Here is a 24,491-nt window from a genome sequence, read left to right as displayed (position 1 = left end):
AAACGGTAGTATACTGGAAAAGGCCCATATCCGTCAAAAGCATTCAGCATCCTACCGGAAGGCAATGCTTTATTTTTATCTTTTTGCAAAATAAGTATACTCAATTCATTTCCTATATTACTTCGTCAGGACTATCTTATTCTTACGTATATTATACAATCAAAACAATATTGATCAAATTATAAAAAGGTCCAACTATACTTCGTCATTACAGATACAACCACATTCATTTTGATAGTTCACTAACCTTTTGCTCTAGCTTCAACAGACGCTCATCCTTATCAAGGTTTGCCTTTATTAACTTATCAATCACATCTTCTAATTGTAGAACCAGTGTAGACAGTTTTTCGACAGATTGTTTTAGACCCAATGACTTAGGAGATGCCTTAGCTGTCGAAGAATCTTCCCTATTGCTGGTAGTGACAACTGTCGTAGTTTCCCTAGTTGAAGAAGAAGGAGCTGGGCAGTTTTCCTCGTCACAAGACTTTGCTTTTTCGGGGGACTTCTCTTTCTGAGGTAATTTTTGCTCTTGTCCTTTATCTGTCGCAATAGATACTGGTTCTGGTTTCGTTTCCTTTGGGGGTTCGGCCTTGAACGAATCCTCCTTCTTAGTTTTTGTTGGATTAACTACAGGTTCGATTTTGATAGGAGCTGGCTCATCATCTGCTAATTCCCATCCAGAAGTATCTGAAGAGGGATCTTCGGCGTGATTAACTTGATCGATATCCGAGGCCTTTTTTAACAACTTGTTGATAGACTTATCCTCCTTTAATACATGATTGATATTAGAAGATGGGGAGGGCGAATTTTGTGGTGTGGGAGATTTTGGGGCTTCCTGTTTCACTTCCTTTTTGGATTCGCCAACCGGCGTCTCCGCCTTCTTAGCCTGCACTTCTTTATCTTGCGGATCATTTGTTTGAGTTGCCGGATGTTCTGGTTTTTTAGCTCCATGAAAGCTTGGCGTAGAGCCGTCATAGATGGATCTCATACTAACAAGAATTGGACCTTCAACGGATTTACCAGAAAACCACTCCTCAGCAATCAAAGCTGGCTTATCGGAAGGTGCGTCTGGATAGATATCTTCTTGAAATTCTTCTGATCTTCTTGGGACAAAGAATGAAACTGGTTCGATACGTTGATCAACGACAGTCTTGAAACCTTTCAAGACTTCGTTTTCTTTGACGTTCACCATTCGCTTAGGCGCTACCGCAAAGCCTCTCTGCGCTTCAATGGATTGGAACTCAGATAACTCGAACAACTCATCGTTCTGGAATTCGTAATATCGAATGTTACCATCACCTTTACCTACCAAGTAAAGAATTTTGTTGCCTTCATCATAAAAGGGCATCAAAATACCTGATGATTGGTCAACAGTGTAGAAACCGCCCAAATCTCCCTTTTCAAGATTGAATGCGTCCCAAATACCAATTTGGCGATCACTCAATTTTGAAAAACCAGTTGTAGCCAACCGGTCAGAGTTTCCTAGCCAAACCACTCTCTGGTTTTTAGCACCCGTATGTGCAAAACCTTCACTGACAATTTTCTCATCCCTGATATTCCAGACTCGCAGCTTCTTATCTCGGGCCACAGTGGCTAAATAATTACCATCGTACGAAAACGACATGGATGTGACCATATCCGGATGTTTCAAAGTAATCATGTCCTTCCCAGTTTCCACGTCCCATAACTTAACAGTGTAATCACCCGAAGAAGATGCCAATACATTCTTGGCGACAGGATGATAAAGAACATGCCCAACTTTTCTCGCATGTCCTGTCAAAAACTTTACAGGCTCAATATCAATTGGCTCTCCATCTTCATTCACATGATCGTGAAATTTATAACTTTCTGGTATGTTCCAAATACCAATCTTGGAATCATCGGAACCAGAAGCAATCCTATGATCATTAAATGGATCAAAATCTGTGTCCAGGACTTGAGCAGTGTGGCCTCTAAACAAAGGCACTTGATCGGGAGCCTTACCTACTTCTTCAATCGGAATGACAGCAAATGCACCACCTCCAGAAGCATTCCAGTTTACAGCAATGAATTTTCCATTAGTTTTTAGTAAGTTGGAGTCCCATGCATTGTTGGTGACTTTAAGTTTTTCATACTGCAGTTCCTTTTTAGCTGCCTGGCCAAAAACGTGTCTATATTTAGAAGCACGAACAAACTTACCACTCATCCTGTGTGCTTTGCGTGAAGTGTACTCCCTTTGCCCTTTTTTTATTTTGATAAACGTTTTACGTATATGTTCTTTTTATTCTTTTCGAGACTTGCAAGTTGAGAATAACATCACCGTACTTCTCTTCCGGTCAAAGGTTGAAAATCACGCACAACGACACTAAGATTAAATAGTATAAAATGGTGTATATGCAATTATATTGTATATGAAAGTTTGTTTACTAACGCTAACGCCTAAAATACTACGCAAAGATATACGTTTCGGTTTTGAGATGATAAAGAAAGTGACCTCTCAAATTTTTGGATTAAAAAGAACAACTAAGTAGATCATGCTATAAATATACTACGGAAATTTAACCCAAAGCTTGATGGTTACTACTGAATAGCATGACTTTACCCTTTTTCTTCTTGCCTCTCCTGCCATTACTTGTAAGAGAAGAACATGTTGAATTCGTAGCGTCTGAGCTATCTTCCTGCCTTATTCGTTGCAATAGCATATCCTGGAATTCTTTGTTCTCCTTTGATGCCTTTTCGTCTTCTGTCACAGCAATTGATGTGCCCCAAATTGTTCTTTCAGTATGAGAATGTTTATTCTTTTGAGGATTAGAGCAGGTATTCCTTGGTGACCCTAGCACGGAAATTCCTAAAGAGTTGAGAGGTACAGATGAACTTACCATGGATTCATAATGGGTAGCCATCTCCACAGAGTCTTCAAACTTTAGAGAGTTGCCATTTTCCTTTCTGTAAAACTCAGCATGTTCTTGTTCTAGCTTTTTCTCATATAATTTCTTTTCTTTATCCTCCTTTTGCTTTTTCATTGTGAACTTTCTTCGACGTTGTTTTAGCTCGTGTGCAAACTGTTCGTAAATATCTTTAGGGAGGAACGGTATCCTACGCCAGTCCAAGTCTAGAAGTGCAATCTCAGTGCCAATAGGAAGATGACTAATGTATTTGTAGCGGCGAATCAATTGCTCCGTTACTACCGTATCATAATGTATATTTTCGATCGTCGCCTCAATGCTTCCTGGAAACTTGGAATAACTATGGAAAATAGTCAATAAGATTTTCACGTCCAGTGGAGACAAGAAATACTTTGTAGACGATGCCACCAAGGTTTGGTAGAAGAAAAAAGCAGAAGTATCATCATATTTAGTTAAAAGGTCGTCATCAAAATGAAAATTGTCTAAACCGCTGTTGATATCGTCAGAAAGTGGGCTCAAATTGGTAGTTGCTGTCAGTAAAGTCGAAATTTGATCATTAATATTCTCAATAGATCGCTTAACAAATTTTCCGCTATCATTATAAATGGCCTTGTCAATTTCATATTGCTCCTGAATAGCCACGATGTCCTTTTGATAAAGATCCAAGGAAAACGACACACCACATTTCATGATATGGGCGTAATGCTTTATCGATCCTAAACTTGCGGGAGGAAAATTTCCGCATTTTAGTGGATCTAAATTTAATGTTACTGGTAGAGGTAGTAGAGAACCATGTGGCTTACACATCAATTGTAAGTACACTGTGGCACCGGGTTCAGGTTTTTCGTTTAACCTAGCTACATCAAAGTCGTCTTCATACAGGACAGGCTTGACTCTTTTAGGGCCAATAATGCTTCCACAGAGTGGGCATTCTTTATATTTCTTCTTCTTTAGATATCCAGTTTCCTTATTTTTAATGGTTTCTTCAATAGAGAAAAAATTCAAAAGACAACTCAAACAGAAAATATGGCCACAAGTAACCATTCGGGGAGCCACCGGTTCATCGCTAAGACAAATGGAACAATTCTGACCCTTAGGCACTATAACTCTTAGAATCTTTTCTTGATCGACGGGAATATTGGGGTCACTGCTTTGCTGTGGATAGTCAAACCGATCATCCACCAAAAGACGATAATTAACATTAACAAACGTGTCACCATGTAAATGCACGTGCTCATCGCGTCTTCTATTTAACTTCTTACCAGAGGTTGACCTATTTTTTTCCCTTTCAACTTCAGGCAATTGGAAGTTCAACAGATGATTAATTGAAACCTGAGTTTTCCTACCTCTTAATTTAAAATTACCACCAAGAATTTCCTCCTGAATAGACAAATCAATATCCTGATTGTTAATATCAGCAGTAGTTTCCTTGTAAGGTGGCTTCAACTTCTGTTGTTTGTTACTTTTCCTGCGGTTTTGTCCGTGATAATTATGCGTGTTATCTTTTTCACTTGGGATCTTGTTCCCTACCTTCTTCTTATTCACCGGATTCCTTTTATTGTTCGGAGCCCCTTGTTTATTATTGTTGTTGATGGCGTTCAAGGCATCCAACTCAGAACCACCACTGCCACCTGCCTTCTTCTGCATGTCTGGTTCTACCATCAAAGGTCTTAAGATTAGTAACAAGTTCCACTACTATATCTCTATTTTATTAGTGTACCGCAGTCCACATCAAAGGATATTGACAATGTGAGTTATCCCTCTACACGTGGCTTCTCAGTAATGTTTATTAACGTTTGCTTCATCACCTTTTTTGAATCGGCCATGAACGAGCACTTTTTCACAACACAATCAATGCTCCAAAAATATGAGCGACAAATACAAGAGCGTGCACAACTGTTTTATTACAAAGAAAATATGAGAAAGCACTAAGTCTGCTACTCTGATCTCTATCTATACTATTCTATTTACTATATATAGCTTTCTACTCTTCCGGAAGGCAACAATCTATGCAAGAAAAACTTCTTATGATACGTTGCAACGAATAAGGTATGCACATCAAGAGATGAGCAAAACTACAATAAAAGGGCATATTGAGTTGTCCCCTCTCACCCAGTTCGCAACAGCGAACTATTCTAGTGGCCAAACTGTTAACATTTACTATAGGAGCAAAAAATTGGCGTGGAGGGTTAAATCCTGAAAACATTTCTGTATTCAGTTGCCCTGGTGTCACCAATAATGTTCTGATATTTTCTACGCCTTCATCTTGCAATTCAAAACTATACGACTGATGGAAGGCTATCAGTGCTGCCTTGCTCGCTGCATAACCTGCTATTTTAGCTGGTGTCAATATACCTAAAATGCTTGCGATGTTAATGATATAACATTGTCTAGTAGAATGTTTACTAGGTGCCAATTTCTGAATGAACTGAAGCGGTGCAAATGTGTTGATCTTGAACACTTTATCGAGGTTGTCCCGTTTCATGTGGTCGAAATCGGTGAAATTTGCTCTTACTCCTGCATTATTCACAATTAACCGGATTTCATCTTTATACTTTCTTTTCAGTATATCCAGTAAGGATATGACCTCCTCCTCATCACTTAGATCGCAAATCAGGTCCTTCACACGAGGATCCCTCATTGATGATGGGCATATATCGACGTTCAAGACGGTAAGATTGCTGTAATTTTGTATAAGCTGCAATACTATGGCCTGTCCAAGCCCTTTGCTTCCTCCAGTCACAAGAACTATGCCATTTTTAAATTCTCGAAGACTCTTCCACTTGATTTGTCCTGATCGCTTTATATAGGAATTGAAAATGATAAAAGCATTTACCAGTACTGTATAGACTGCCAAATAAAGATTTATTGAATTACTCAGAGATCTAGACTTAATTCATTATGTTAGTATAAACATACCATTTCTAATTTGATGCCCGCTTTCTAACCTACATACCGTCTCAATACGAGAGTTACCAGAAGTGGACAGCGCAATATCGGCAGAACTACCCAGTGACATAATGAGTCTATATTCATCACAAGAACTTGACTCTTTTCGTAACAGCAGTATTACGGCAGTACTTTCACACAATAGTGTACCTATTTTAAAGCAGTACGTGTTATATAGTTAATAAACCACTGAGGGTAACCTGTTATTATGGATCATACGAGCCAAGAGGATGATAATCAGCATGACTGCGAATAGCATAGTTTCTTCACTATGTTCTTTTTGATTTATATTGTTACAATGATATTACCATTAAAAGTGTTTCTATTTTATATTATTGATGATCTACCATGGTTACGGGGTTGCATGCAACCAACAGTTGTCTATTAAGTATGTTAGGATGACTTAAAACAAGAATTGTTTTCTCCCTCCTTTCTGAACCAGCCAGCTTTATCTTCTTTCCTTTGATTATCTGGACGGGAACTAAATCGCCCAGGTTTTGTTCGAGATTTTTTAGGTCATAAATCTGTATCAAGTTATCACCAACAAGAATCAAATGATTGCCATGGAAGCTTGCACCAGTACAACAAAAGTCAAGTAGAAGAATATCCTTTCTCCAATCAGCCATCTCACCGTAGCAGTTTATCTTCACTACTGCTTCATCATATACTAAGGCAAAAAATTTAGATTGTGATATTTGGAATAAATTCACAGGTACAGCCTTGCAAGTAGCAATATCCTTTTTGGCTTCTTCAGTAAGCGATTCTATGGAGGACCGTTTCTTGGAGTCTATTACATTTTTAAACGGTAAACTGTTTAAATGGGGATGCCTCATGTGTGTAATCATTTCCTTGTCATTCAGAAAAGATGGTAAGATTATTCCGTTATCCTCGAAAGAATCTTGATAAAGTATGACTGTTTTCTTTGTACACACTGCAAAGCTTTTCCTGAATATGGCAATATCCTCAATTTCGTTATTCAGAATGTTATTACTTGAACTCGGAAGTTTATACTCTTTATAGAATTTGAAATATTTCACTTTATTTGTCAATTGATCATATTCTGGTGTTAGTATAACTATCCTTCCTTTTCTTTCAAAAAATAAATGCTTGGAGTTGCCGAAATCATCAGCAAGCTTGAAAAATCTTACCTTATCTCTGATTACTGTTCCCACAGTGAAGTTTTCATCTACTGAGTTTTTTTGAAGCAAATAATGGCTCACCACTATTGAGATATTAAAATAGCATAACTTTCTGTTATCCAACACAAACAAGAGCCCCAATTTAACATTAGCTTCCATTCTTTTGACATCATTTAATTCTAGTATTTTGACAAAGCCATTACTGTAATCATCCCTACATTTCACGAAGACACCGTTTGTAGTAGCTACAAGTAAATAAACCTTACCTTCAAATTTGACATCTTCACAACATAAAATCCTTGTTGTCTTACTCCATGAGCATAAATCCTGGTTTACTTTTTCAGCATAAACTTTTAGCGCTACGTCAATTTCTGATCCTTCAGGAGCCACAGGTAAATTTACCGGTGCATCCTTGTCGAAATATTCAAACTCAGAGCTTAATACTGTAAATTCAAACGCATTCAAATCATGATTGTCAGCATTCCTTTTGAAAGATTCCATGATGGCATCAGTCCATTGGTTAAGTACTTCTACGCTGCCTGTGAAGAACTTGAAAGATTCACCTGTAGCCGTATTTCTGATCTTGAAGGAAAATTTATCGGTGTTTGGATTTGCATTAGAGATTTCAGTATTACTTGTTCTCTTGTCTACATATCCTGTTGAAGTGTGATTTCCAGAAGTTCTCAATAAAGGCCTCATGGAACTAATAGGTGTCGAAAAATTATGAATTGGAGATCTGTGTTCTCTCTGAGAGTCGTTCACTATAGACGGCTTATTAGTTTCTGGAATTCTCCTTTTCTCAAGACTTAGATAATCGATGGGAATAGGTCTCTCAATAAGCTTGTACCTTTGGGCTTCGCCTTTGGTTATTTCTTCTGTGATCAATAAGCAATTATCCAATAATGCAATATACACCGGGGTTGGGTCCAGCCATAATTCCCTCTTTTTATAAACTGTCCCAGATAATACCAGCTTTCTTTCTGGGTAAGTTAAACCAAGAGCCAGTTTATCCTGAACGGCATCACAGCCATTTATAGTGGTATTACCGCCAATGTTTACATAACTTGCTGCATTACTACTATTGGTGCTTAATACTAACTGTTTCGAAAATCTTACCAGTTTTCTGTGATCAATTGCTAATCCATGTACCTGGTTGACTTCAAAGTTCAACCTTTCCACATCCCTAATAACTATTTTTAGGTATTCATAATCCTCCACGGAAGGATCTGTATTCTTTAATATTGAACGCAATGTCACGGGCATGTTTTGTAAAGATTTGAAAAATCCTCCAAAAAAAATAACATCATGGTACATTTTTGATCTTGTAATTTCAACAGAATTATCGATTTCTTTGAGCCAGGATACAAACTTCGTATTGTTCTTTTTTTCCCACATTATAATTTCGTGTACAGTTGCCATAGCCTTTGCATAGTTTAAATATATATCTTTGGCTTCACCACACCATTTTGAATAAATTTTTCCAATACCATCAATAAACTTGCCTCTTGTTTTCAATTTCCAAAAGATTGGTGTCAGAAGAAATTCTGTGTGTAACTGTATGAGAGGTTCGAAGATATCAAATGCCAATGACTTGAACTCAGGCTCATCTGGAAGTAATGATCTATCGAATCGTTTCCCATAAATTTCTACTGCTGCAGTGGCCATGTTCAAGGATCTCTCTTCTAAGATAATTAAGTCAAATATGAAGCTTTGTCTCTGTACTTCACGAGGGTTTATTTCCGCTAAATCATCTGGAGTCAAGTGCCAATATTCCGTCCAAAGTCCAACGGATTTATTTATGATTTCAGAAAGTTTTATTTCCTTTCTAAAACCAGAGCTTTGCCCATATGTACAGATGTTGGAATAACAGTTCGAGGAATTGGTAGTTCCATAAGTATTGTCGATAAACGAATAACACGGCAGTAGCTCAGTGAAAATACCAACAATATCTAAACCAGCCACCACTACGGCTACTTCTTCGTCGTTGATAACATCAAATCTCACTGCTTTCTGAGCAATAAGCGAGGCCATGATATTATCCACATTCGAGTCTATCGTATCTTGGTCAAAATTGGCAGGCATTTGAAACTCTAAAAGTAACTGGACTATTTGGAAAAGATCAATCTTCGTGAAAACACATTCATTGAACCATTCAAAATAAACTTTCAAAATCCACTCATAAATAGCTGATAACCTGTAAACATTATCACATTGGTAAAGCTTGTGTTCATCAATCAATTGAATTGAAAATGGCTGTGTTGGTGCAGTAATGCTTGGTGCTAATTCTAGTGGTTTAGCTCCCAATAAGGAGTTGAAACTACTTTGCCTAGCGTTTGAGTTATTAAAAGTATAATCTGAATCCGAATAAACACTTTCTAAGGTTTCTGATGCTCGGCTATGGCCACTTATGTTTCTAGATGTTGATAAAGGTGGGGGCGGCTTAGTGAAAAACTCTGAGTCTTCCTCATCAAAAGGAGATAATAAAAGAGTAGTTGTGGAAGGAATGGGAGGTAAAGCTTTTTCTCTTTCATGATACTGACGATTTGCTTCATCTGAAACATGTGCCTGTTTTCTACCTTCTGTCTGAGATTTTGAAGAAAGTGAATTGAAGCCTTTAACGAACGGTGATTTCGAGAACCTAGCATAATTAGATATGTCATCTATGTAATGCCGTTCTTCTGGGTCCCCTACAAAAGGTAGCTTGTTAGGAGATCTTTCCCTAGACCACGATCTAGGAGAAGACATGGGAGAGTCTGTGTGAATTGATTCAGTAGAACGAAGGAGTGGTGGTGGAGGTGGTGGTCGTCTTTCCTTGACATACTTCGTCGATCTGGGGGTAGATTCTGAAGAACTAGTAGCGTTCCCCCTTATTTGATGATTTGATGGAAAGGAAACGGTCTGAGGGATCGGACTTTGAAATTGCTGGGTATCACTGATTGGCGTCCAACCAATTGAGACGTTATCTGTTCCGTTATCAGAATCATCTAAAAATGAGTTTCTTGTATTTAAAGGTGGCAGTTTTGGCAATTCAATGCTGCTACGATGGCTTTCTTGAGGGCTTGTTCGTTTTTGGGGAGTCCGCTCGAGAATGGAACCCATGTTATATCGATACATGTTAACTTGCTGCGCCCAATATGTTATTATATATTGCTTGGTTTTATTCGGAACAGTATCGATCAATTGTTCATCACAGGGACTGATGTGGGGTATATAGAATCACTACAGCCTCCAGCAATAATTTCTAAATAAATGTTGACGCGGATCGTGGGGTTGAAACGATATAGTGCGCGTTAATCATCTTCAAGTAATCGTTTACCTAAACGATGTGTTGACGTTTTCTCTTAATGATCTATATTGCGGCCTCTGCGACGAGTTAACCTGAACAATGGAAATTGTTAAGAGGCCGCAAATATATAAGAGTAGTTTCAAATAGCGGTGGCATGGGAACTTATTCATCTGGAAGCTGTGAAATTGAGGGTTTATGACGGAAGCTACATTTTTTTCACTACTAAATCAAATATTTATTGTTAGCCAACTGCATTTGACGAAAAAGGAAAACCTCAGATAGTCGACATATGTTGGAATAAGTGATTACTACTATACATTTATTCATATAAATTGGTGTAGTTGATGACGAACATTCTTTAACATGATACTAGTAATGTTGAGTAAATGAATACTAACATTCTTATGGTGATACCAATTAAATTGGAGTAGGCAAACTCTAATTATAGAATTTCCTGCACTAGTAAGATAAAGATATATTAATTGTCCAGAACTTAGTATATAAGAAGATGTGTTATCACCAAAAGCTTATCATCCGCGTTCCGAGTTATGTCTGAACCATTGGTTTTAATAAAACCAATTAGCGTGTGTTTTATATACCTGTCTTAGATAAATTAAGAGGGAACGACTTATTCTTAATTATTACAACTTACTAAACAACTAATTACCAACAACATATGATCAAAAAATGAGTGGATTTGGAAGGATTTTGAAATAAACTTACGTGAATTTGCTAGTATATGAATAATAACCCGTTCTGCCTATTCGTGTAGTAATATTACAGTCCTTGTTCTCAAAATGATTGTTTTTACGCTTTGCCAATCCTGTAAAACCAGTATTCAGACATCCAAAGACGGATTTCCATAATATTACAGTAATACCTGTTGAGCTGGTTCAATGTTCCTCTTGCTATTATGCAATGTTAAGTTTGGTGTAGAAACTTCACGTCACCGGTCGTATTTTTTTATACGGTTAAGATAGGTTGATAATGGCAATAAACTAGGGAATACATGTTAAGACCAACTGAAATAGCTGTAATGGCCAGTTGCCAATTATTAACTATTGGCGCACAACTAGAAATAAGGTATATAAAGAATTACAATACCCCCCCTAGAGGGTTATAGGTGACATTACTTCGTTTTAAATGGTGGCGTTTTAATATCGCGTAACTTGTTCAATAGAATTAGTTCAATAAAGCGAAGAAAAAGTAGTATCGTGCTTGAAAACTCTTGGTAAGCTGAGGTAAAATGAATTTCTTTAAGGCGTGCATGCCAGACCAAGATGCAGTCAAGTGAAGAGTGTTATTCTTGCAAGGTTCGGGGAATGTGAGTTGAACCAAAAAATTGCTCTGTTGAACCCCATTAACATTGGTGTATTGTTTAACGCTGTAACAGCGATCTAGCCCTCTTCTGATGACGAATATCAAGGTGTGCCTATCAAAATTACTACTGCACATTTAAAACTGCCAAAATAGTTTGAATATTTACGGTGAACGGGAATCAGAAGCAAATGGCGCACCCAGTGATTTTTGTTCAGTGATATTATTGGCACTTTATGCCGAATCTTAGATACGAGGACAACGTTGTTAGCAAATTTCATCTATTGAATCTCTGTCTACCATGGGTCGTAATTTAATGATAAAACTAATGTCAATAAACTCATTATTTCTTCAGTTTCCGTGTCTTAAACAAAATCTTTTTAAAAATTTGTTGACTTTTAATCGTTGCCAAATGTTTTGTTTAGATAGTCAGCATAATATTTTGCAATAAACGACATTAGTGAGAAAAGATGGTTCTTTCAATCATCTTCCTAGATTTTCTTTACTATTGATTATATGTGCGAGTATCCTAGCCTTAATGAAAAACCGTTGTCCATAAGTTTAACAGTTGTATTCTCTATTTAAAAATCAGCAGAGGAATGTGATTTTTCTAACGAAGAGAGATAATTACCCACTGGAATTACCGTCACATCACCGGAAAATGAAAATGGGTCTCTATTTCATAATTAAATGTTGTTGGAATAAAAATACACTACCATCTGTCATCTATTCGTCATACTACTAACATATTATCATATACGGTGTTAGAAGATGACGCAAATGGTGAGAAATAGTCATCTATATTAGTGGAAGCTGAAACGCAAGGATTGATAATGTAATAGGATAATGACTGACAACATAAAAAAGGAAAGAAGATAAAGTAATATTATTATGTAAAATTATCGATTCCCTTTTGTGGATTTTAAAATCCTCGAGGAGAACTTCTAGTATATTCTGTATACCTAATAATATTGCCTTTATCAACAAGGGAATCCCAACAATCATCTCAAAATTTGTTGTAATATAAATCAACTATCATCTACTAACTAGTAGTCATACTACTAGTATATTATCATATACGGTGTTAGAAGATGACGCAAATGATGAGATATAGTCATCTAAATTAGTGGAAGCTGAAACGCAAGGATTGATAATGTAATAGGATAAATGAATAACAACATATAAAACGATGATAATAATGTTTATAGAATTGTGTAGAATTGCAGATTCCCTTTTATGGATTCCTAAATCCCTGAGGAGAACTTCTAGTATATCTACTGTTGATAATTAGTAGTTTAGTAAGTTGTAATAATTAAGAATAGTCGTTCCTTCTTAATCTATATAGGAGAGGTATATAAAACACACGCTGATTGGTTATATTAAACCAAAAGGCTCAGACATAAATCAGAGTGTTAATGATAAGAATTTGGTGATAACTCATCTTCTTATATAATAAGTTCTGATCAATTAATAGATCTTTATCTCATTACTGCAGTAAATTCTATTATTAGAATTTTTCTACTTCAATTTATACGAAGACGTATAGTTGCAATAACTTAATCCAATTTATACGAATAGGTGTATAGTAGTAATCACTTATTCCAACATCTACATACCTAATATTATTGCCTTATAAAAAATGGAATCCCAACAATTACATCAAACTCCACTATTATTGTTGGAATAAGTGATTACCACTATACATTTATTCATATAAATTGTTGTAGTTGATGACGAACATTCTTTAACATGATACTAATGATGTTGAGTAAATTAATACTAACATTCTTATGGTGATACCAATTTAAATGGAGTAGGGAAATTCTAATTATAGAATTTCCTGCACTAATAAGATAAAGATCTATTAATTGTCCAGAACTTAGTATATAAGAAGATGAGTTAACACTAAATTCTTATCATCAACACTCTGATTTATGTCTGAACCTTTTGGTTTAATACAACCAATCAGCGTGTGTTTTATATACCTCTCTTATATAGATTAAGAAGGAACGACTATTCTTAATTATTACAACTTACTAAACTACTAATTATCAACATATATAGATTAAGAAGGAACGACTATTCTTAATTATTACAACTTACTAAACTACTAATTATCAACAATTATCTCAAAATTTGTTGTAATATAAATCAACTATCATCTACTAACTAGTAGTCATATTACTAGTATATTATCATATACGGTGTTAGAAGATGACGCAAATGATGAGATATAGTCATCTAAATTAGTGGAAGCTGAAACGCAAGGATTGATAATGTAATAGGATCAATGAATAAGAACATATAAAACGATGATAATAATGTTTATAGAATTGTGTAGAATTGCAGATTCCCTTTTATGGATTCCTAAATCCCTGAGGAGAACTTCTAGTATATCTACATACTTAATATTATTGCCTTATAAAAAATGGAATCCCAAAAATTACATCAAACTCCACTATTATCTCAAAATTCACCCATTTCTCAATCTCAACAACAATGAAAGGCTAGATACATACAGAAATTCGCATGATACTTGTATAGGTAAGCTCTCTCACCGAAAAGAAACAGATTTCGAGACTCCATGGCCAAGTTGGTTAAGGCGTGCGACTGTTAATCGCAAGATCGTGAGTTCAACCCTCACTGGGGTCGTTTTTTAAGTTCAGTTTTTAGTGGATTATTTTTTAAAAAGACGTGGCAGTTTGAATATATAACCGATGGAGTTTGCATGCATAGCTCCGTCACTAATATTTCAAGTATTGCATTTGTTAGTAGAATTATTTTCTCATTTAATATTACTTCAAAGAATAAAGAGAATGTTTGTCCACTTATTATTTATTTATCACTACGCATTGTTATCAATTACTATGTAGAACAATAGTATATAAGGATTGTTTTATTCGGTTATTATTTTCTAGTTGCTCTCCTAGAGGTCAAGCACCCATAAATAGATTGGTCTGAATGTCCCATTGGTATCCTCCAGCCAAAGAATATCGTGTTTCAAAGCAACTTTGACTGTTCTTTTCCCGTTTTGAATCTGAAATAAAGGAACTACACAATCTTGATCTCTTCCATATGGCAGTTGAGTATACATATTCGGTATTTTGTTTATCAGATACCCTTTTTCGAGACAGTAATCTTCCACCACATCTTTGAATGAAGTAACAACTTTTGCAAGTGGAATGTTATGTATAGTATAAGTTGGTTCTTCTTCTTCAATTTTAATGATATTGTTGATCGCTTGTGTTTCCATTAAGTTTCGTAAACTTAGCCGTAAATTGAAATCTTCGTCCAGTGTAGATTTATCAACGTGAAACCTGTCAGACATGGCAAATATATGATAACTTTTTCGAACCTCCAATAATTCCAAGCCTGTTGGTAAAGAGTCTTCAAATATCACATTCATCAGCCAATTCAGCCACCATTTTGACTTATGCAAGTCTTTCTCTGTACTATAAAGATGCCATTGGTAAAGAATTTTATTTATGTTATTGAAGGTTCCTCGTATCAGCAATTCATATTGTTCTGGATGAAAATAATAAGTATAACTTCTCAGTTTTTTCATGAAGTAAAAAAATCCAGAATCATTCCCTCTTTCTTCTTGTTGTTTTTTCCAGTCTTCCAATTCAAATATAGGGTCATTGTGTCTTTCCCATAGCTCATCTAGAAATTTAGGAAGAAACTCTTTCCATAAAATCTTATAGTATCTTGTTTCGCAGAGAACTTCCTTTATGAATATAATATCAACATTAGTGATACAGAATGATTCCCTATGGTACCAATTTTTGCAATAGGCAAGAAATTTCGTTTCGATCTTTTCCACAATCACATCTTTAACTTTATCATCAATTAGGATCATAAAATCTAAAACCCAGACTCTTGGTGAAACAATTCCTTCTTCATCGTGAAGTTTCCAATTATCAAGAGCCAACAACAACTTTGGATAAATAAATTCCTCCATAATATGTTCTTTACACTCGATAAAATTCAGTACTTGCTCGAAATCTAACAGCAAGGTAATGGCACTATCAATTTTGGATTTAGTCAAGTCAAATTCTTTCCAGAATTTTTCAAGTTTGGGGTAAACTATCTTAAAAATTGCTGTTTGCGTTCTGTTCAAAAAATTTGATGCCGTATCCATCCTATATGCAAGTAATTCTATAATCTGTGTTAGTTCATCAATTACATCATTTCGTTCTTCTAAATGACTCCAATCGAGTTCTAAAAACAGCTCTTTGCTTAATAACTTGGAAGTTAGTCTGTCTATGAGGTCATCATCGGATAATTTCAAAATGGCACTGATCTTATCAAAAAGAGTGATATGCCTATTTTCATCCTTCAAAGTAGATTCCAAATCAGAAAGAAGAATTTTTTTTTCATCGTATTCTTTTATTTGTAACTCTAAAGGAGAGATACGTTGACGGATACCTTCCAGGCTTCTTTCAATGTTTAGCAATTCCTGTAATGTCTCCACGAACGCGTCCTTTTTCGATTTCGATACTTCATTCAATGGATTAATTTTTTTTATGACCTGATCAGGTATTTGTACCCCTGCCAATCTCAACTCCCTCAGTGTTCGTACTATAGCTATATCGCCACTATCATTAAAGGGGGGCTCACCTAATATTTCCGTAGAGGTTTTATTGAATTTGACTAGCTTTACACTGTCTCCTAACTCATCTCCAGAGCTCAACTGATCCTCATCTTCACTGTGATAGTTACTGGTGGTGGTGCTTAAAAACATTCCTAAACCAGCATTGTGCACAGGCCGACTTTGAGTTTCGATTGGTGTAGCTATACCGGAACAATCCTTACCAAGCCCTTTCCCTTCAATATATCCCATCTTCGAAAGCAACTTCGCACCGACACCATATTTCTTTGTCAGTTTTGAGTTCATTGGAACGTTGTTACTACTGGAATTTAAGAAATCATTGGAACATGCCATGTTACTGCGTGCCACTGATGTACTATCTTCCTTATTGCTGTGATCATAGTAATCAATCCTTCTTTTTTTCAAAAAGTTAATTTTGTCTCTGTCGAAACCTGATTCTGCCATGTTTTAATGTACTAAAGTTAAAGACTTCGTTCTCAATCAGTTTTATTGCTCTCGACATTATAACTTTTGTTATTGTTTTGACGCAATGTGTATAATAGATACGCGCTCTTCTCTCCCAGCATTTAAAAATATAATATATCTCTAACTTGACGATTATTTGAAAACAGCATAAAATCTATATGGAAATCGATAGTGTGAGGATATATTCATAATAATCAATACCTATGAACGAATCAGATGTTGCAAAGTTCGTTAATAATGCAAGAAAAACGTTGACTGATGCTCAACTTTTATGTTCAAGTGCTAATCAAAGGATTGTAGACATTAAGAAAAAATTATCATCTTGGCAGTTGAGTACTTCAAAGCTCAGTTTCTTGATAGTTAGCCTGAAACAGCAAGGAAAGTTTCTTTATGCTATTTTGAAAGAAGGTATTGGAAAGAAGTTGATTCAGAAACAATGGAATCAAGTAGTCCTAGTGGTCCTGGTTGATGAGATGAAACATTGGCAACACAAAATCACCACTAAAGTAGAAAAATTGGATGGCATAGTAAATGAGCTCAGTATGGCAGAAAATGATGATACTGGATCCTCTAAATTAGGGGATTACATCTCGAGGGACAATGTAAACCTATTATATGACAAACTGAAGGAAGTACCAGTAATTGAACGTCAAATAGAAAACATTGGGCTTCAATACGAGAATATGGTCAAAAAACTTAACAAAGAACTGATTGAAACTAAACTAGCGGATATAACAAGAACATTCCAAAGTAAACTTGGCATAGATAAGCTGATGGAAGCTGGTGTGGCAGAGCGGTTTAGTAGAGAACTAACGGATCTTGAAAAGGACCTAGCAGAGATAATGAATTCGCTAACACAACATTTTGATAAGGCACGCTTATTGCAGGATAAAAAAGTGAGCAATGAAGAATGCGAGGACCTGTATAAGGTGGTACAAGGTGACGATCAAGAATTAAGTAATATATTCAAAACTTTACATGAGGTAATTGATGACGTGGATAAAGCAATACTCAACTTGAATCAATTCTTGCAAGTAAAAACGAACGAAAAGAATGAAATACACGCCAAGGTTTCTGAAATAATAAATGACTTCAATAAAAATTTAGAATATTTACTAATCTTTAAGGATATATCTGACCTCATTGACACCTTCAAAAATTCTTGCACACAAGATATCCAGGTAACAAAAGAACTTTGTGAATTTTATGATAACTTCGAGGAAAGTTACAGAAATTTGGTCCTAGAAGCACAGAGGAGGAAAGAAGTGGCCAACAAGATGAGAACTATCTTGAATGATTGCGAGAAACAGCTGCAGAATTTGAATGCGCAAGACCAGAAAGAGCGTCAGAATTTTATAGCTGAAAATGGAAGTTACCTTCCAGAGACAATTTGGCCCAGCAAGATTGACGATTTTTCTTCCTTATACACGTTGCAATACAACGTCAAAGAACCTTGAAAAAATGGAGAAAAAGGCTTAGATCGACAGTACAAGAAAATATTGACTGGATTACATCGACACTTTGCTAGTCTTTATCAATCCAGAAATGTTGGAAAGGAAATTGAAGCCAAGGGTTTACTGGAGATCATCTGTTTAATATGGAGAAATATGTCATCTTTCTTACAATTTAATCAAAACAATTTAACAAATTAGTTGTCATAAATATGCCTACAATAAAAGTCATAAATGAATAATTGAATATTACATATGCACAGATTCTATAATGTTGAACAATTAATGGCATTTGTTATTCTAACTGCGAGTTACTGTGCTTCTGCTGTGAATCTGCAATCGTATCTGGCTGCGGTCCTGATAAAAAGCTGCTTGAGTTGGCAGAACCAATTACACTTTTATTCAAGCTACTGGTGGTAGACGAGTGGGATAACGTCCTTGTTATATACTTTCCAAAAAGTAAACTGTTAGGGCCAAACGAGTCACTGTGTTCCAATACAAACTGACTGTGATTGGACCCTGACGTGTGATGTTCCCTTCCAGAAAAGCTCGACTTTTTAGCAGAGTTCTTGTGTGAAACTACTCGATTCGTCATTATTTGGCCCTTGCCATGACCAGCCTCATTGTTAGTCCGACTGTACCTCTCTATCTCTTCCGCAAAATTTTCTTCGAAGAGCCGTACTAGAAAGTCATGTGATGGTTTCAATTCCTTTGAGGGCAATAATTCAGCATGCAGCGTTAGACAGCGACCTAATACTGCAACAAGTTCGTCAAAGGCTAGTGTTAACCTTGCCAAATCCTCACTACTACTTTGTTTGGAAGTGGAAGGTCTTAGAAAAGCTTTGTACTGGGATATACCTCCGTTAACCGGAGCAGATATTGTACCGGTAATATTTGTGGAAAGCTCACTAAATAAATCGTTTACATCACCGTGGTCTTTCAAGGTTTTGTTGCACATGTTTTCGAGCCCATATAATTCTTGTATTTTTACTTGCAAGGAACGAATTGCATTTTCAAGCGGTGAAAGTTTGCTCTTGGTAACTTTGAGAATTTCTGATCTATTCATTAGTGTTGGAAAAGTATTCATAGTGTGATATGTATACTCCTCCACCCACAAATCAGTAACACCTTTTGCACCTGGTAAACGTCGAGAGTTACTGAAAGTCCTCAAATTTCTATTTTCAATATACATACGCACTTTATTGTTAATGGAACTCTTTTTGTCGCTACTAGTGTAGTTGTCAGATATACTCAAGCACGGTTCAACGGAGGCTACATGAATGTACTTTCCCATGGGAGGATTCATGGATAGCATATCTACTTCTTCTTGAGAGTGCACAATGTTTGATCCGTGATAGCTCCTTAAAAGCCTGTCATGCATAGACGTTATATGTTCAAAGGGGAGACCCTCAAAAATAAATGATTTATTTCTCAGAGATTTCGGAAAGCCGAATCCCATGAAAGAAATTTTAAAGTACGTTGGAACCAGTCTATCAATTGATTGTAATCTCGTGTAAATACCCGCTATTTGGTCATGTACAAAGGCCAACCCATTTAAATCATAGTTTATCTCGTCATAGGCCTTAATCAAATCCTTGTATACTGCTAAAGCCTTTTCTGGTTTTTGGCCCCTTGAGAAGTTTCTTGCGGATTCCTTAAGCAAATATTCCTTCCTTTCAAATGAGGATTGCTCGGGCAATGGCGGGAAAGATATTGCTTCAAGAGTATCATTAGAGTCCCATGCGTAAGTGCCTGCCAAAAGTTCCAGACTTAAGGCGGCTTGAACAAAATCTTTCTTCTGAACAAAATGAACAAACAAATCATAAATCATTCTATGAAATAATTCTGGTCTATTTGCTTCTAGTAAGTACTCAAACATTTCTATGTGACGCGCCGTTCGATCATCATCAAATTCTTCTTGATTAGGTATTTTGTGAATTTCATTCACAATATGCAAAAAGCCAAGCAGGTCTTTTAAGAAATCCATACAAGCAGGGAAAAAAGTGTCAGAATCCGGAACGTGTATCATAAAAAAAAAGCAAGAAACAAACCTCTCTAATTCATAGTCATTTAAACGAAGCTTCCCAATTTGATATGCACTGAATAGCTCCGGAATACACGCATTCACTGCTGGCTGAACAGACCCAAATATCCTCCAAAAGTTTAATCCTAACCCCCACAGTATTTTGCAACTGATTCTTGTTGCATCAATATGCCTATGGAAGGCAAAAATAAAGATCTCACGAATCAAAAATTGATTATGGACAAATAATTCAAATTGATAATTACTCAAGGCTCCCAATCCATATTTTTTAGCATATGTGACATTATAGTGTCCCCTGGCTAAAGCATCCCAACAATCATTTAGGATATACGCAGAAATTTTTTTCAGATCACCTGATATTAAATAAACGGCCTTACGTGGAGTAATAGCCAACTTTGTTAAAGAAGCACTTTTATGATTTGAAACTAATAATATGACCTTTACGTATTCCGCCCAGAGTCGCATGTCGACCCGTTTTTCTGATTCCTTTGATGGAGAAGGTGAATTATTCTCTATGATGTAGTCCTTGTATAAATTAAGCAATGTTAAAGATGATCTTCCTAATAATGCTGATACGCCTAACCACTTCATTCCAGGGAACCAGTCTTGCTTAAAAAATAAAAATATTGTTTTGGTTATTGTGTAAACATGTTCATTGGTAATTTTCCGTAAATAGAATTTGGACTGAAAAAGAGAGTCTTTAGCGCACAAGGTTACAATTTGCTTAATAGATTGATATTTGCCAAATGAGTGTGATGAAATCTTCGCTATTTCACAAATTATAATGGCCAGTTCCAGAAGAACTTCTACAACTACTTCATCATTCACGATGGAATCGACCGGGATATAGTTACACGGTATGACGCTGGGGAAAAGCATAGTGAAGACTCTCCGAGGCCTCATTAAACGTGCTTTCTTACAATGCCTTCTTAGATGCACGAAGGACTTACATAAATATGGTAATAATCTTATCAAGTTCCTTTGTAGCATATCAGATTTGTAATCCTCTATTATCGTAATCAAAACAGAATTAGCTAGGCGCAAGGATTCTACATGGAAATGTTTATCATCATCTGGAGCATATGGTATAAGTACCCACTCAAGAGATTTAGATAAGAATCGTAATCTCAGTTTATCTACAGATTCCGTAGTGAGTGAATATCTTTTCAGAACCTTCTTGTTAATCAACTTTAAAAGGCATGTGAACTTTGCATTCAAGTATTCCTCTTCTCGAGCCGAAAGCATTCTGGAGTAAATTCCTTGAATCATTTCTTTTTCTTGACAACATTCAAACAGCTCAATCGCAAAACGAACCAAATCTTCCACGTCACAATGATTAGTCATTGTTTCTACCATAGAGGGAAAGCTCTCTATTAACAAAATTTGGTCTTCTATTATCGGCTCATCGGGAATCATCAGAAATTTGTGCAAGCTTTTAAAAAAACCGACAAAATTAGGCATTTCGTCTGAATGAGATGAACCAATTGCCAGCACGATTAGGTACAAAATAGTTCGACAGACTGCTGTTCCTGTTCTAGTCCAAGAGGAATGACTCTTATCAAAGATCATTGTCATATGTTTTATTAGTATCGGTGCAACATTAGGACATTCTAGCTCTCTTGACAAAACCTTTTTATACAACCTATTAAACCAGTATCTAGCATTTTCTTGGTGTGTTAACATCAGATTCAGAAACTTGACAAACTCACTGAATACAATGTTGGGGAAACTGGAAGAAAGATCTTTTTTATCAGCGGCTTCATTTACAAACTCAAGGAGTAACAAATAATGTGCTAAAATTGTGTCGAAATGTTTTAATAGATCTTTAAATGAAATGTTGTTCAGATCTCTCAATGTAATTGCGTAATGATTTTTGAGCTTCTGGTCCAACCCAACATTATTAGTTTGAAGAACCAAAAAATTTGCAATGGCTGGATTGATATTGTATTTTCGACCAAAATACGAAGCTTCAAGTTCTAAATGAATCAAAGGCATTGACGTAGAGGACATTATTTGAAATACGGTACCTTTCCTATATTCTATGATTTTGTTTTTTTTCTTGATGTGTATATTTGATTTTGCCATTAAAAATCCGTTCAAATATACTAACACTCTTAATGTTTCGTCCTCATTCATATTTTCTACCCCTTCTACTCTAATTGATTCGCCTATGCTCTCATTTGGACGCACTGAAACGAAAACCCAGTCCCCTGTTCTCTCTTCAAGGTTATTTTTGCAAAACTTTACGTTCTTATTCCTACAGGAAATTTGAACAGTGACATTTTCGATATTTGTATCAGCAGTAGCAAATCCACAAAGTGATACCCTACCCAGGTTCAAATAAATTCTTTCTGCTTGACTAAACATGGTATCGTAGAAGTATGTGGGGATAGATCTTATTGGTACTAAAGATGTAGAAAGCACTTTCTCTGCTTCTTGTTTACCTATGATCTCCTTTACAGTTACGGATAAAGAAACCGCCCTAGGATTAACAGAAACTCCTTCGGAAGAATCTTTTATGATTTTATTTACTAAACCACCCCAACCTAAATCTGTATCTTTGGAAGGTTTACAATGTAGTGTTTCCGAGAAGTCAGAACTGTAAAGATAGAGGTTAAAGCTTTGAGCTTTATTTACAACGGATGGCCCATTATAGAATTTAAAAACTGGAGATATGTCTATAACTCCTGCGGCTAAACCCCTTTTCACATGGTCAATCTTATTTTCAGTGAATGAATTGAACGGAGAAAATGGAGAATGTAAACTCGACTCTTGGGTAGATATATTGTATGATGAAACTTCTGGGGCATTTTCCGTAGTAACTGCTATGGTTTCCTTCAGTATTACTACTAAGTATACTTTGTTTTTCTGTACTATTGTCTCTAGAATATTTTTAAAAAGCATTGCAGGAATTTCATCCAAAGCTGACTCCATATTAGACGACTGTGTCATGGTGAAAGACTCTGTTAATACTTCTTCCTCAGTCCTCAAGTAAACACAAACAGAAAGCTCTTGGTATTTGGGATTAGCTATAGAAGGATCCCATGCCAAATTTTTCAAGTTGACTAGAATACTCGATCTAACTGTACCAAATATTCCATTCGACGAATGTTCATCCTCTGGTTCTACAACAGCTACCATAGGAAATGTATTAGTTAAACCACAAAGCATCGAAGATGATACCAAAGTTCTTAGCTTGTCGATCTTATACGAAAGCAACTCTCCAGTATTAATATCTCTAGCAAAGATTCCTTCAAAACCATATGGATCAGGGTTTCTTGGAGTATAGTTAGCAACAAGTTTATTTTTCCTATATGTGGAGGACAAAAATTTTGCGATTTTCGTTCGCAAGGACGTTGCTGCTCTTATTAGATTGATTTTCTCAGTCTCTGTGGTTAAATCCATAGATAACCTAAACCGTATGGTGTCCAAATCATAATACAATTTTATCATTTTTCTATATATTGCAAACTCGCCAATTGAGTACATGGAGTAGACGTGCGAAGAAATAAGAGATAATATAGGGCCCATTTCGTCTTCAAAGGGTCTCTTTTGGTACCTGAAGAAGGGAAACGGAGGTCGCGGTATCTTTTTGGGTTTACCAGTTGATATATCATCAGTAGAACTAACATACAGGCTGTCACAAAAAGAGCGGGACTCACATTCTTTACTAATCAAGGATTTAAAATCATCAGCACTGGGTGCTTTGAAAAATGGCATGGTACTAACGGCTTTTTGAGCTTCGAAGTGAACAAATTTTTTAGGAAAAATCACCAATTTTGGTTTCACATCTGGCAAAACATCATTCGCTGAATTCATATTCGATATGAATTCTTCAGGAAAGGGTCGTAAACATTGGTACGCTCTGCACCACTTTCTATCTTCAGACACTTCGAAAACGTAAACCTCAGCGCCCACATATACGTTTGCATAATTGCTATTCTCATATACAAGTTCAGGATGCCTTTGTAATGGAAGGAAAGATTTAACAAGTACACCATACATTAGTCGATTCGTGGGTAGCCAGCGCTGGGTATCCTGTTGTGACATTGCAATAGTATTCTCCCCTGAAAAAAGATTCTTCTTATATGTATGGCTAATATTTTGTACCTGTAATCTCAATTGAACCAAATGCAAACTGGAACAGCGCACCAACAACTGTTTGTACTGATTAAATTATTTTTACTTCATCAACTCATCCCCTCCTTGATATGTATTTACTGCTATATTTCATAAATAACTATTTCGTATACAGTGATGTACATGTATTGAGGTGGCGAAAGCTTTACTAAATTCTTTACAAATGATTGATAGGTTGAGTTCTATAAGGGCGTTTAAAAAGG

General features: G+C 36.1%; 7 protein-coding genes and 1 non-coding gene across 8 annotated transcripts; 2 read left to right on the top strand and 6 right to left on the bottom strand.

The window, feature by feature from the left end:
* Positions 1-226: 226 nt before the first annotated feature.
* Positions 227-2,185, bottom strand: CRN1 (coronin; the record flags this gene model as incomplete). The annotated part of the gene is made up of 1 exon (XM_056224533.1): positions 227-2,185. The coding sequence occupies one exon, from the start codon at positions 2,183-2,185 to the stop codon at positions 227-229; it is 1,959 nt and encodes a 652-aa protein (XP_056078442.1).
* Positions 2,186-2,537: 352 nt separating this feature from the next.
* MAG2 (RING-type E3 ubiquitin transferase MAG2) lies at positions 2,538-4,547 on the bottom strand (the record flags this gene model as incomplete). Its single annotated transcript, XM_056224532.1, has 1 exon — positions 2,538-4,547. The coding sequence occupies one exon, from the start codon at positions 4,545-4,547 to the stop codon at positions 2,538-2,540; it is 2,010 nt and encodes a 669-aa protein (XP_056078441.1).
* Positions 4,548-4,869: 322 nt separating this feature from the next.
* TDA5 (Tda5p) lies at positions 4,870-5,921 on the bottom strand (the record flags this gene model as incomplete). Its single annotated transcript, XM_056224531.1, has 2 exons — positions 4,870-5,770; positions 5,842-5,921. 2 exons carry the CDS (start codon positions 5,919-5,921, stop codon positions 4,870-4,872), a joined length of 981 nt encoding a protein of 326 aa, XP_056078440.1.
* Positions 5,922-6,166: 245 nt separating this feature from the next.
* Positions 6,167-10,087, bottom strand: TUS1 (Rho family guanine nucleotide exchange factor TUS1; the record flags this gene model as incomplete). The annotated part of the gene is made up of 1 exon (XM_056224529.1): positions 6,167-10,087. The coding sequence occupies one exon, from the start codon at positions 10,085-10,087 to the stop codon at positions 6,167-6,169; it is 3,921 nt and encodes a 1,306-aa protein (XP_056078439.1).
* A 4,067-nt stretch (positions 10,088-14,154) lies between these two features.
* Smki_12.trna20N lies at positions 14,155-14,228 on the top strand. Its single transcript has one exon. It is a non-coding gene; the product is annotated as a tRNA-Asn (tRNA).
* Positions 14,229-14,502: 274 nt separating this feature from the next.
* On the bottom strand, positions 14,503-16,632 carry SPP382 (mRNA splicing protein SPP382; the record flags this gene model as incomplete). Its single annotated transcript, XM_056224528.1, has 1 exon — positions 14,503-16,632. The coding sequence occupies one exon, from the start codon at positions 16,630-16,632 to the stop codon at positions 14,503-14,505; it is 2,130 nt and encodes a 709-aa protein (XP_056078438.1).
* Positions 16,633-16,856: 224 nt separating this feature from the next.
* On the top strand, positions 16,857-18,110 carry ATG17 (protein kinase regulatory subunit ATG17; the record flags this gene model as incomplete). Its single annotated transcript, XM_056224527.1, has 1 exon — positions 16,857-18,110. One exon carries the CDS (start codon positions 16,857-16,859, stop codon positions 18,108-18,110), a length of 1,254 nt encoding a protein of 417 aa, XP_056078437.1.
* A 289-nt stretch (positions 18,111-18,399) lies between these two features.
* DCK1 (guanine nucleotide exchange factor DCK1) lies at positions 18,400-24,198 on the bottom strand (the record flags this gene model as incomplete). Its single annotated transcript, XM_056224526.1, has 1 exon — positions 18,400-24,198. The coding sequence occupies one exon, from the start codon at positions 24,196-24,198 to the stop codon at positions 18,400-18,402; it is 5,799 nt and encodes a 1,932-aa protein (XP_056078436.1).
* Positions 24,199-24,491: the final 293 nt, after the last annotated feature.

The sequence above is a fragment of the Saccharomyces mikatae genome (assembly GCF_947241705.1).
Source record: "Saccharomyces mikatae IFO 1815 strain IFO1815 genome assembly, chromosome: 12".
Classification (NCBI taxonomy): Eukaryota; Fungi; Ascomycota; class Saccharomycetes; order Saccharomycetales; family Saccharomycetaceae; genus Saccharomyces; species Saccharomyces mikatae.
The sequence above is the reverse complement of the archived record's forward strand: the minus strand, read 5'-3'. Positions and strand labels throughout refer to the sequence as shown.